General features: G+C 31.2%; 2 protein-coding genes across 2 annotated transcripts in view; one reads left to right on the plus strand and one right to left on the minus strand.

Moving 5' to 3' along the window:
• Positions 1–6,618, minus strand: part of LOC106755179 (disease resistance protein RML1B-like) — a 9,913-nt gene extending 3,295 nt beyond the window's left edge. The window contains exons 1-6 of the mRNA XM_022778176.1: positions 5,912–6,618; positions 4,374–5,481; positions 3,979–4,275; positions 2,768–3,899; positions 432–909; positions 17–80 (exon numbers count right to left, since the gene is read on the minus strand). Coding sequence (XP_022633897.1) covers positions 17–80; positions 432–909; positions 2,768–3,899; positions 3,979–4,275; positions 4,374–5,481; positions 5,912–6,420 — 3,588 coding nt within the window. The 5' untranslated portion in view covers positions 6,421–6,618. The remainder of the gene's footprint in view (positions 1–16; positions 81–431; positions 910–2,767; positions 3,900–3,978; positions 4,276–4,373; positions 5,482–5,911) is intronic.
• Positions 6,619–12,348: 5,730 nt separating this feature from the next.
• On the plus strand, positions 12,349–13,434 carry LOC106755190 (transcription factor bHLH146-like). Its single transcript, XM_014637300.2, has one exon. The coding sequence runs from the start codon at positions 12,761–12,763 to the stop codon at positions 13,346–13,348; it is 588 nt and encodes a 195-aa protein (XP_014492786.1). The 5' UTR covers positions 12,349–12,760; the 3' UTR covers positions 13,349–13,434.
• Positions 13,435–13,838: the final 404 nt, after the last annotated feature.

Here is a 13,838-nt window from a genome sequence, read left to right on the forward strand (position 1 = left end):
GCCCTTTTGAGTTAACATGGGATTTCGTCAACCTCCTCAGCACAAGATCCACTATTGCTTTTAGCAGGTCAGCATCATTTCTATAAGGCACCACACAGACAATTTGTTAAAATCAATGATATCAATATTAACTCATTTAGAAATTTGTTGGGGGATAGATGTTTTCAACATGCATTATGAAAAAGTTCCTTCATATTTCTTCCATCCTTCTCAGTGGAGATTCCTTAACTGCTAAATCAATGGATCAACAAAGCACTGGTTTCATCAGAATTCTAGCCTAATGGTATTGGCTTAAATTATATGTCATGCAAAAGTATTAACTAATAAACATACCAAAGCTTACATCACTTTGCAATTTAGCTACCATGATATGCATATATACTATATAACTACTAGATAACATTGATCATCTATGTGGAAAAAGAGCTAACCGAAATTTTGATGACTCAATTCCAGATAAATAAGCAGACTTTTCGAAGACATCTTTCCAGAGTTGAACCTCATGCTTATGTTTTCTCTCATGGTCAGCGAATGCTTTTCTGTAACCATCAGATGATTGACGCCGTACATCTGTAGGTTTTACATGGTAGAAAACAGGGATGATAGTTTGCCCGTATTTCTCTTTGCATTGAAGTATGGTCACAAGTTCTTTCAAACACCAAGGAGAAGAAGCATAGTCTGGTGAGAATATGATCAAAGAAATGGATGATCCTTGAATTGCTTGGACGAGTGATGGCCATAGTTCTTCCCCCTTCTCAAGCTTATCATCTACGAAGGCATTTATTTTCTTCACATCAAAAGCCTCAGTCAAATGGCTAAGGAACCCATCGCGGATATCTTCACCCCTGAAGCTAACAAAAACATCATACTTTATTTGAGGTGAGTTGTTGTTTGACATAGGTTTTTTCTCTGCACCATTCAGTTTTGGAAATAACAGAGAGAAAATGAAAAGGAACACTCATAGAGATGAACAAGAGACAAAAAAATACAAATACAATTTGTCAAACAAAGAGAAACTGGGAATAGTGTTGGATTGGAAAAAATATTCACTGAATAAATGTAATGGAGGCCCCACGCGTTTCAATTATGGATAAATGGGAGGTGCGGCGGCTTTGTTAATTAAATAAAACTAGTATGAGAGCCGTCACTACGTAGATTTTTTTTAATTGAATATGTTTTAGTATGAACCGAACTGTCCTAATCTTGGACACACCAGTTCGTCATGTTCCCTTTTTTGTTTGAGATGTCTCTTGCTACCTGCTAATATTCTTGTTCCTCCAAAATATAAAATATTAGTATAATATTTAATACTTATAGTCATTTGACTTGAGGAGAATGAAAAACATAGAATAATTTATTTTTAACAATAAGATATTCAAAATTATCTATATAAAAGAATTCAAGGAAAATGATATTTTAACACCATTTTTTGACACCATTTTGGCACTGTACACGTGTCAAGATGTGATTGGACGATTTTAAATTAAAAAAGTTAAGGCAGGGGTATATTTGGAAGAGAAAAACCAAAGTTTGTTTTTTTAATTTGAAATCGTCCAACCACATTTTGACACGTGTGTAGTGTCAAAATCGTGTCAAAAAATGGTGTTAAAATTTCATTTTCCTTCAAAATATTGCTATGCAAAATTAGTACCACCAAAAGATATATTAATTAAAAGTGATGGTAGAAAAACTGTTTCGTGGTTATATAAACAATTCAATTATTAAATTTTGGCACAAAATGCATAGTTATGAATGAAATTATTTAAATTCTAAATTGAACTTTTAAGACGGAGTAATTAGAAGGGCATGTGAGTGACGATTATATGAAATAGATCAGATCATGACGTTTTTACATCCTAAATGTTTTTACACTTATTTAACAGTATTTTTTTATTATTAATTTTTTTTTTACAAATTATAAACATAAACAAAATTGGATAAAATTTTAAGTGCTTTATTCCTTACAAAATTCTAATAACAATTAATCAAGCAAATTTTCAAAATAAATTATAAAACATTAACAATAAAAAAATATTAGGTTTTTCTTGTATATCAGAAAATAAATATTTTTGGCGTAAGAAGATATGGGAGGTTCAAGAAGGGGAAATAAGTAGAAATAGCATATTTTGTAGGAAAATGGACTATGGCTTTATTTTATTTTGGGATGATTGTACTTAATATAAAATAGTAGTGTAATAATCTTACTATATTATGAAAAACTAGATATGTTTGAAATGTAATTTAAACTATAATGTTATTATTGAATATTATTATCTATCTTGCATCTTTCTCATTAGCCAGAATTATCTCTTTATCAAATTTGTAATTCTCAAATAATAGACCTGCCTAATACGTGGTTTTACCAATCATGATATTTTTCATCAAGATTGCCACTATTCAAACAATGAGCATAAATAATTTTATTAGAAACATATCATTCACAATTCACCTTTATATTCCAATCAATTATATATATATATATATTAACATGGTCCTAAAAATTAAAATGTCTTTTACATATAAAATATTTTGTATATACAATAATAATTCAACTTAATACCTCGTACTTACTACTTTTAGATTGAATGTAATGTGTTTAACTTACATATGAGACATAAGAAACTAATATTGCTAACTTTAAATTTCTCATACACTAAGATACACTAAACCCATCTAAGATTTAAAAAAAATAAAAATAAATCGTGGGATATCACATGAAGGAACACCTGGATCAACATGAAGCAGAACCAAATTTCATTTGTTTAACGAAATTGATACTGTGAGTCTCGCAATTGCATTTCCTGAATGAAATTTTTATATGTTGAGCTGCTTATAAGGCTAACGCCAAATCCTTTCAAAAACTTGTGTGACAGTGCTTCTTCCACTGTAACCTGGATTTTAAACCTTGTTTGGTTTTTGGCTCTGTTGTTTAAGAAGGTAGAACATCTTTGTTCATACATCACACAAACGTGATCTGATTCAGTTTTCTCATAGCCATAATCTATGTAAATCGGAACACTGATACTGTTACCTTCGTCCTCGCCATCAATAGTGATCATCACTTCAAATCTATCAACATCTGTGTTATGGTACTTACCAAGAACAAAGCAGAAAATGAAGCCAATGAGAGGGGAAGGAGGTGCAGAAGAGAGATCAAGAATTATAGAATCCTTTCTTGTCTTATACTCCAACCACTTTGGAACTCTACTTCCTGGATACACGTAAACACCTGAATAAGAATCACAATTATCATCATCACAATGTTCAACATGATTGTGACTTGGTATGGATATGTGCTGGTTTGCATAATTCATCACATTGATTTGAACATTCAACCCAATAGCCACCAGAGTCTGATTATCCAAGTTCATGCATTTCCAGAATGAAATCCATTTCCTGTTCTCCTTTAATTGTTCAACAGCCTGTGAAGGAAACAATATAGTCTTCAAAGATTGGCATTCTCTAGCATTCAGAGTTTCAAGTGATAGGGGAAGCTTTGGAATAGTTCGAAGCTTGCTGCAAAAGCTTATGTCAAGGTGTAGCAGTTGATTAAAATAGCTGATGGATGAAGGCAATTCTTTCACCATGGTGTTCCCTAATCTAAGCTTTTTTATATTCTCTGATATCAGCAAGAATTTCCTAAGATTGGTACACCTACCAAGGTTGAGAAAACTGAGGTTGCATAAAGAGGAACTGCTACCGAGTGTGGTGAGAGATGTGCAACAAAGAAGGTCCAATTTCACAAGTTTGGGCAGAGAGAAAATAGATGGATGAACACTAGTCAACGAAGAACAACTCATAAGAAGAAGGACTTCTAGATTTGTGGCTTTTGATAGATCTGGTAGCTTCTTTAAATTTTGGGATCGACTGAGGTCAACTTGTTTTAAATTCACCATATTCTGCAATATAATGAAACAAAATGAAGATATAATCACATCAAGCTAAATTAACACAAACTAATAACAGTGAGGCACCTACCTTCACTCCATCCCAAAGTTTTTCCATTCTGCCATTTCTCAACTTCAATATTACAAGTTTCTCTGCAGAAAAATTCTCTGGCAAGGATTTCAGAGGGTATTGATACCAAGAAAGAAATCTTAGCTCAGTTGCCAAAAATTGTGGCCCTTTAAGAAGAGTAAGTTCATCATAGCGATCACATACAAAAACTTCCAGAAATTTTAGTTTGCTCATATTAATGTCCAGAATTTGAGGCACTAACTTTTGCTCCTTAATTGTTGGCAAGTGAATTCTTATACTTCTAATAGCCTCTTTAACCTGTCACCAATGTAGAAGAAAAAAGTTAAAACATTACCAAAAGCCACATTTCTCACCAAAAACTGTTCCAAAGACACAATATCTAGTTTAGTTTTAACCTTGTTGTTTTTCAATGCTTCACAAATGTCATTTAGTTCCCACAACCGACTGCGATTTCCAGGTTGTTCAACAGACTCTTGACGAACAATCTCCCANGCCATTTCTTGTAAACTATCATGTATAGATACAGTATTATCATCAGATATAGTTATGAGAGCTTTGTCTTTCAACCTTCCCAACTCAAAAGCGACAGAATTATCACTGTCATCATCTTTCAATAAAGACTTCAGATAATCCACATTTACAGCTACATGAGTTCTGAGAAAGAAACATGCAAGATCAAGAAATATCTGTTTCCCTTTGCGATCTAGACTATCATAACTCAGTTTCATTACTTCATAAACTTCTTTAGGAGGCATTTTCTTAAGCTTTCCCAACATACTTTCCCATTCTTCCTTATTTTTTCCATGAAGAAGACCAGCCAAAACTTTCACAACCAATGGAATGCCTTGGGCATAATCAACCACCCTTTTAGGAAGCTCTTTGTATTCCTGCACATGATCATTTTTTTTAAAGGCATTCAAATAGAAAAGTTCAAGGGCTTTGTCAAAATTGAATTCTTTAAGCTGGTATATCTTATCTGCTTTGTTAGCCCTCAGCACTTGTTCATCTCTACTTGTTACAATTATTCTACTACCTGATCCAAAATTATCGAGAGTTCCCAGCAGTTTTTCCAGCTGTTCGGACTCATTCACACCATCAAGAACAATAAGAACCTTCATACAACCAATTCTCCTGACAATACCTTTGGGCAATGAATTTGGTGTATCGATTTTGACATCATATCCTAATAGCTTAGAAAACATATTTTCCTTCAAGGAAATTAGCTCGTGTTTGTTTGATCGATCTGTTTCACTGGCTACAAAATAGGAACCTTCATATTCAGATTGTAGTTTATTAAATACTTCTTCTGCAAGAGTTGTCTTGCCAACACCTCCCATACCCCAAATTCCAATAAGTCTGGTTTGCTTTGGCTCCTCTCTTATCAGTGATTCTATAGCTGCAATTTTTTCATCAATTCCAACGAGCCCTTTTGTGTTAATTGACTGTTTAACAATCCTCTTGAGCACTTCATTGACAATTTCCTTAACTAGTTCAGCATCACCCCTATATCACAGAAAAGAGAGTTTCACTCTGTTAAAATCAAGGTCTTTGACATAAATGTTTGGAACTTTCGTGAGGGATTCAAATGCATGACGGAAAATTTCTTTGTGGTGATTCTTTAATAATCAGTACTAAAAAACAAATGGGATTTTGTTAGATATATCTATAAATATTTTAAAGTATACATGTAACTTAAGCACTAAACTCTTTGCACTAGCAGCAAAGCACGGTCTAGTCCCATCAGAATTCTGCCATAGTTGCATAGGCTACAATTATTTTATTAGAAAGCAATGAATAATGAACATTCTTCTGCAAACAATTTTCAACACAAGGATTAATTTCATTACTTTTTCCATTTAACAAACCAAGATATGATAATATGCACATAAACTAGTGTAAAATATTTGACATTTATGGGGAAGAAAGAGCTTACGAAAATTTTGATGAGTTAATTCCTGCTAAACGAGAAGCCAAATTCAAAGCATGTCTCCAGCGTTGCACCTCGGATTGATGTCGTACATATGTGGGTTCTACATAGTAGAAAACAGGTAAAACACTAGTTCCATATTTCTCTCTACATTCAAGTATTGTCACGAGTTCTTCTAAACACCAATCAGAAGAAGCATAGTTTTGTGAGAATATGACCAATGAAATGGATGATCCTTCAATTGCTTCAACAAGTGATGGCCATATTTCTTCTCCCTTCTCTAGATTCTTATCAGCTACAAAGGCATCTATGTTTCTCCTTCGAAAAGCTTCAGTCAAATGGCTAAGAAAGCCGCGATGGACATCCTTGCCACTGAAGCTAACAAAAACATCATGCTTTATCTGAGGAGCATTGTTGTCAGTCTTAGGTTTTTCCTCTGCACCTTTCAGTCCTCCAAATAACCAAGAGACAAAGGAAAACAAAACCCGGATAAATGAACCACAGAAATTCAACATATTTGATTGGATTGGTACAACTGCAAAACTGGGTCTTTTATTTATCTTTACACGGGAAAATGCTTGAGCTTCAAGGCAACTGAAACCTGAAGAAAGTTAGAAACATAGGGAAAAATCAGAGATTTTATTATAACTAAAGACAGAAGTTAAGTTGATAACAAGTTGAAATGAGAAATGAAGAAGATATCATATGACAAATGCATGAATACTAGCTTTAATTCTTCAGGATTAGGAAGCGTGCAAATTAAGCCTTCGTTTTTGTTTTATTCCTTTTCTTTTGACCGAAAACGAACGATTGATAGAGTACCTTTGAGTGAGCCTTACAGTTTATGAAGCAATTCCAGTTAAGGATTTTCAGTAATGAAGAAAAAAGCAGATGCTGTTTTACCTTTACAGCTTAAAAGTTATTCTAACATAGTGACTAAACACTATATAATGACAGCCAAATTCTTAAACATTCCCAAGTATAGTACGGTTTTCTGAATCCATAATAAAGAGAGAAATATAACACTCCTGAAATAAGAAACTCAAAAGGAATAAACTAAATGATAAAAGCGTATGCAATTCTGTGTTTGAGCAAGTAGTAAAGAAGGTGATACTGAAGGAAAAAGCTTCTCTCTTTGCTACTCCCATGAAAAAATCGATGTAGCACAAGACCCATGCATCGATAAACATGCAAATTTACCAATAATAATATGCCTAAAGAAATTTAGTATCCGGATTCGGGTTTCCGGAGGTGTTTATATACTTTGACTTTGACCTTTTCTTCTTGAACCCCCAAAATTTCTAGGTGCACCTTCATGATTTTTTAAATGGCCATTCTACTCTTCCTAAAAGTGTGACTTCTGGACTACTTGTTCTAGAAAATTTTTAAAATAAGTTTGATGGAATTTCCAGAACATGATTCTTGGAACAGAATTTCCAGAAAAAAATATAAATAAAATTTCTAAGTAAGATTTTTGGAAAAGTCTTTTGGAACATAAATTGCATTTTAAAATAAAATTTCTCAAACAAGTTTTCCCAGAACATATATCGTACCCTCCCCGAACAAGTTTTTTAGAATGAGGTTTTCTAAAACAAGCTTTTCAAAATGACATAAAATGTGTTCTAAAAGGAGTTTTCAAAAATGAAATTGTTTCCACAATATGTTTTGTCTCTCTTCTTCTTCCTCTATAGTAGTGATAACGATCATGATGATAAGAATAATAACTACAATAATGATAGTGACGTGATGTCGTATTTGAGATGCAATTAACAATGGGGTGCAGGAAGAAAATATCCATTTCTTTTTACCAATTCTTCCACAATTTCTCCACCTTTTTTTCTCTCCTTCTATAATATAAAAGAAAGTTAAATTATATAAACATGTTATTTTTAATTTTAAACTATATTTTGAAATATGCCATGTAAATTAAAATGTTATATTAAATAGTATAAAATAGAATTCAATTAAGTCTTTATTGTTTTTATAAAACGTGTTGGATAACAGGATATTTATACTTATGATTTTTACATCATAACATCAATAACTAAAGAACTATTCTTATCCTCATTATTGATGAGATAATTCTTGTTACTTAACACATTGAAAATGAATACATAACTTTTTTTTACATTATAATAGTAATATAACTTTATATTAATAACAAAAACTCTCTTTTTTTTGGCATATATAAGGAAAAATAATCCAAAATTATATTTTAATTTGCATAATATAAAACAGTGTAATTTTAAATTATATTTTAAGTTTAATAATTTAAAATTATATTTTAAATTATATAATTAAAATTTGTATTCTAAATCCTGTAATTTATTATTAAAAGTATAATTTTAGACTATAGAATCCAACAGATTGCGTAATTTAGAAATTTAGAAACTTTAAATTTCATAATATAAACTAGTTTTGAAAATGTCATTCTGGACTTCCTAACAAAATCATAATTAAAACAATATAGTATGCGTTCACAAAAGAAGGGTGGATGAAGAATTTGCTCTCGGAGGGTTTGAATTTTTCAATTTTTTTCTTGAAACACTAATGTATTTCAAAAATATTTTTGTTGTGATTTTTAAAGAATTTTAATTTCAGAACATACGAAACATTTTTCTTAAAATTTAGTTTTAGTCTGCTTTATAAATTATAATTAAAAATATTTTAGCATTTTAGAAAAGGGATTTTGATATTTTCAATTTTGAATTCTTTTATAAACTTGTTTAAATTTTATTTGTAAGAAAATAGGAAGTTGTTAAAATTACTTTTCTTAAAATTTAAACGTTTTTATTTAATCATTAAAGGGTCAAAAAGCCAGCAGAGAAATTTGTCAACATGAAATCATTTCCAAAATAGTTCGGAAGTAGAAGAAAAAACTAAAGCAGAGAAAACTCTTAGTATAATATACTATATAAAATACTCATTTGAACAAATTTTTTATTATTAATTAAACATTTTAGCCTCAATTTTATCTAATAAGTATCACTCAATACCATATGGATAATGTTATCGTAAAAATTTTGTTTCGTAGTGAAAAAGGATGTTTTGAATTGTTTGTTAGCCTTCTTTATACATACACTTTTAATTAGCACTTTGAAATTCAAATTGAACCAATTATTGTCATTACTTTGCTGGATGGATAAGAATACAAAAGAAAAAGAAAAATCATTATTCTCTTATTCTTTATTCTTTATGCAATCTTTCGCGATAATAAATTTTTTCCACGTCTATTATTAATTAGTTCAATTTCCCAGTAGATGTGATGTAGAATGTTTGTGCCGTATCCAATCCATTATCTTAATTGAATCTCTTTTTTCATTTATCTATTGAATTTCTTCACTTATTATTTTGCCCTTGGAGTTATGGATTTCTAATTAATTACACCATTCATATGTAATACTTTATAATTATTTATAAAATTGAATATACTCCACAAACTATTTAATATTTCATGATAATATTTTATTTTAATTATTAATAAATTGTTGAAAGTTTCACATCAAAAATAAAATAAGAAGTTTATCTTAAAAATCAGTTTTATAAAATTAAGTTAAGATCAAATCTATCCTCTAATGCAAATTATTTATAAATATGAAAATTGATACAGATAAGATAATATCGAAGGTGGTGCAATGAGATAGATTAGCAGTAGAAAATGAACATGTTTAACGTTGTTTTGTGGCTCTCACATCATACGACAGTAGTGACAAAGTGTGGCGTTGTCGTTCTCGACCACCAAGAAAAAGGGGTGTTGTCCGTACAGACAGATAGATAGATTTGTTTGTGATCCAGAATTAGATGCCGTGGAGCATTCTCAGCCTATCATAGACGCTTCCTCAGTTTGAGACTTCACCTACAATTTCCAACAACTCTTCCCACCAAACACCTTTACACGTTATCCCACCCTTTAACAATAATCCCAAATTAAGCTAAATCTAACACTAATTTATAAGAATTAGGGTTTCATTATTATATAACTCAATTATTATCAGATTCTAAGATTTTTTCAATACATTCTTTCATATCAAACACTACTTACTGTGTTTTAATGTATTTAAGATATGTTTAATTATGTCTTGTTAGATATTATTTTTGACATGTATGAGATTTTCAGTTCTTTCTAATACAATGATTTGGATTCAGGTCTTAGATTTGGTCAACTTTAAGTAGTTGAAAGAAAGGTTTTCATCCTCTTTAATGCTCTTACATTACACCTGTTTCAAACAGCTTCAACATTCAATTAATGTTAATACCTGAATTTTTGTTTTTCTTGGCAAGGCTAATTTATCAGTCTTGCTTTTGAACTTTGTACATAATAATTGACCCTACCCAACTGTATGTGATATGAAATAGCAATGTGAAATTCATATAGAAATTCTAAGCCTTTTTTCTGCATCAGGTAGAATAATTTCACTATTAATAATTATTAACTGTGAGAATAAGAGCTGTACTTTATGCAAATAATCTGAATTTTGAGACTCTTGTGCACATGCATGGTTGTCCCACAAATGTCCAAAGGGTGGTTGGCATTTAGTTTTGCCTCAGACTTGGAAACTACAATGTTCAGATCCTCTGAAAGCAAAAGGACTCTAAGCTAACTTTCTACACAAACTTTCTACATAAACTAATATTATTATTATTTTTTATTTGAAGTAAATAATAATAAATCAGATGGGGCTCTCCTAGGACTAGTGAGTATATTACAAAGCATGAGGGTCAAATTTGATTAAGTTATCTAGCTACTTTTTTCTTTTCACTTTATTTTTTTCTGAATGAAGACAAGTTTTTGACTTTGCTTGCCCAAAGCTAGGTTTATCATAGTTGTTCTCTAATCATCCAACTAGAGTAGGACCATTTCAATTTGGATTTTGTTTATCCTTTCAAAATCAAAACTTTCTTAATATGAGCAATTCATGGGACCATAACTGCCTCTCACACCCCCACCTTATCAGAATATACCAAATTTGTTAGTATTGGAATTACTATAATGCTCAAACTTTCATCATTTCACTCCTTTATTATAATCAACAATCGATCTCTACACTTAATCAAATCAAAATTTTCAGAATTCAAAAAGGTATATTTCTTTAATTATAAACTCATGTGCTAATTTTTATAATAATATCATGTAAAATGTCTCCCTTTTAGAAAGTACATCATCCAATCTTAAAAGTCAAATTCAATGACAATTGATACCAATTAGTATATTATATCCATCACTTTTTCAAACTTTTTTTTAATAGAAAGATTAAAAATAGAATGACTAATTAAGGTTAAATATGATTTTAATATATGAATGTGAAATTAGAAGTCGTTTATTCGAAATTTTAATATATTTTAATTTTTAAATTTTAATATTGAATATATAACCATTTTTAATGTTACATTTTTTTATTGTATTTTTTAATTATTATTAAAGTAAGAATATATCTATAAATAATTCAAATGGATATGTTAAAATAAATTTAACATAATTAGATTAAAATAATTATATTTATTTACTTTTAAAATTTAAAAATATATCAAAATTATGAATAATAGCAAAATCCAAACCCGAATAGTTATAATGTCTTCCCCATTACAAATTCTTATGAATGATCAATTTATACTATTTTTTTTATATAAGTTGTCATAAAATCTATATCTATCATAAGTTGTGATAGATTGTGAGTGTAAATATAAAATCTTATACTTAGTTTTTATATTGGTTTAATTGTGTGTTTTTTAAAATGGTGGTGACCCAAGAAGTGAGGAATGATGAAATATTTTAAAGTGATATAAGCGAATGGAAAAGGAATAAAAAAATGAAGAGGGTAATTAATTTAAAGAGAAAGGGTATAAAGAGAAGTGTAGGATGAGCTGGTTGATTTGAAATGAGAGGGGAAAAACTTGTAAGTAGGGGATACCCTCTAAGTGCAAAGAGAAAGAGTACCACTTAAAGGGATTGGAGTCATGTGAGGTGCATTTATAGTGGGGTTTTAGTGTTTTTGTTTTCTAGTGGCACATGGGAGAGAATCCCTTATGTGGCTAGTTGTCAAAAGCAACAAGCATGTGAGGCCATGTGCCATTCAAAATTGACCACTCTCACTATTTTTTGCACACTCACATTCATACATACATACACATTACACACTCATATCTTTGTGTTGTACCTTCCTATTCATACTCTTTTCAATTATCTATTATCTTTGGGTTGAAATCTAAGTGTAAAAATGTAAAATCAGTATAGTTGAAATATATACTTGTGATGTTATACTCTTAGCTCATTAGAAGAGATGTTTTCCATGTTTTAGAAGATTTGATTTAAAGAAGGAAGAGAATTGTAACCATTTATTGATATGTGGTTGTAGAGAGTTTCCTACAGAAACTAGTGTTTATAGGGCTGTGGTGTTGTTTTTGTGCGTGTGCTTGCGTCCATACCTGGTTCTGATGGAAATTATTATAAACCAATTTCCTTATCACTCCAATTATTCAGTTAGATGGGGCCTCCTCATGTCAAGGAAAATTAAAAATTTATTTGCTAGTGAACTTCACTCCCTCATCAAAAACCCCTATAACTTCAACAATCCTCTCTACCACAACCACACCATTCCCTAAAAGCTTCTTTTTGCCTTCTTTTTCCTTAACATTGCTGACATAAAACAACCACTACCTCTGTCTCTCCCCCACTTTCATTACACTCCTGCTACTTTTTCTTTGCACATTTTGCACCCTTTTAGTTTATATTCCCACTACTATCACTCACAAAAATAACTCTTCTTCTTCCTTTCTTCCTTTCTTCCTTCCTTTATGCTTCTTGCTTAGACTCATTTTTCTTTAGATACAAAAGGTCTTTCTTTCTTTCGATTACACATGGAGGGTCAACCTGCTAAACGCAGACGTGTATACTCACTTCAACCCAACAAAGTGGAACAAGCAGCGTTTGCTAGAAACTACATGAACTATTTGGTGCCGGCATTGATGAAGATAAAGGAAAGGAATACCTCTTCAGAGCAGTGTGATATTCAGAATGTTGTCAAGTATGAAGTGGACATGGCAATGGTGCACTCAGCCCAGGGTTTTGCATGGAGCGATGCTCTAAGTGTGAAGCTTCAGAGGAATAGAGCCAATGCAGATACTCACAGAAGCAGCTTCGCTGACAAGGACAAGGCTGGTGAAGGCTCATCAAGGATTTGTGGCCAAAATGGTCAAATGGTGCCATTGAACAACCGTTTCACTTCAAACCCTAGCTTGAAGCCTAGAAATAAACAAAAGAGCATGCCTGAAATGAAAAGGGGTTTGAGAGAAAAAGAAGATGAAGATCAGTTGAAGAGCCTTAGAATGTTGATACCTGGGGGAGAAGAGATGTGTACTGAACAAATCGTGACTGAGCTACAAAGCTATGTAAGCTGTTTGCAAATGCAGGTGAACATTCTTCAGTGCCTCTCAGAGACACATTGATTCATTCATACCTTTCTGCTTTGCTTTTTCCATAAACCCATTACCACTATTATTATTATATATCTCTCTGTGTTCCACATATAATATATATATATATATATTGTCAATTACCAGATCAACTTCATCAATATCCTATATTTTCCTAGCTAATGTATTCTGAATATCGTGTTGTATATATAGATATCTATATATTTTTCAATCTGTTAAGGGGACGAAAAGAACAAGTTAAAGAAAAGAAAAGGAATTAACAATGCTCTAGAACTTTAGTTTTTATTGTTATTATTAGTTTGTGGTAATGTTTGTGAATGTCGTGTATGATTAAGACAAAGTACAATGCAGTTTGGATTATTTCAATGTTTAGTTTATAATAATGAATATAATAGCATTTCAGAGGAATGAAAGTTTGACAGTTAAACTAACTTGTGGTGTTAGGTGAGTACAATGAGATATTGAAGTTACACACGCAGAATCATGATATGATTAATCTTCT

The sequence above is a fragment of the Vigna radiata genome, unplaced genomic scaffold, assembly GCF_000741045.1.
Source record: "Vigna radiata var. radiata cultivar VC1973A unplaced genomic scaffold, Vradiata_ver6 scaffold_264, whole genome shotgun sequence".
In the NCBI taxonomy this organism is placed as follows: domain Eukaryota; kingdom Viridiplantae; phylum Streptophyta; class Magnoliopsida; order Fabales; family Fabaceae; genus Vigna; species Vigna radiata.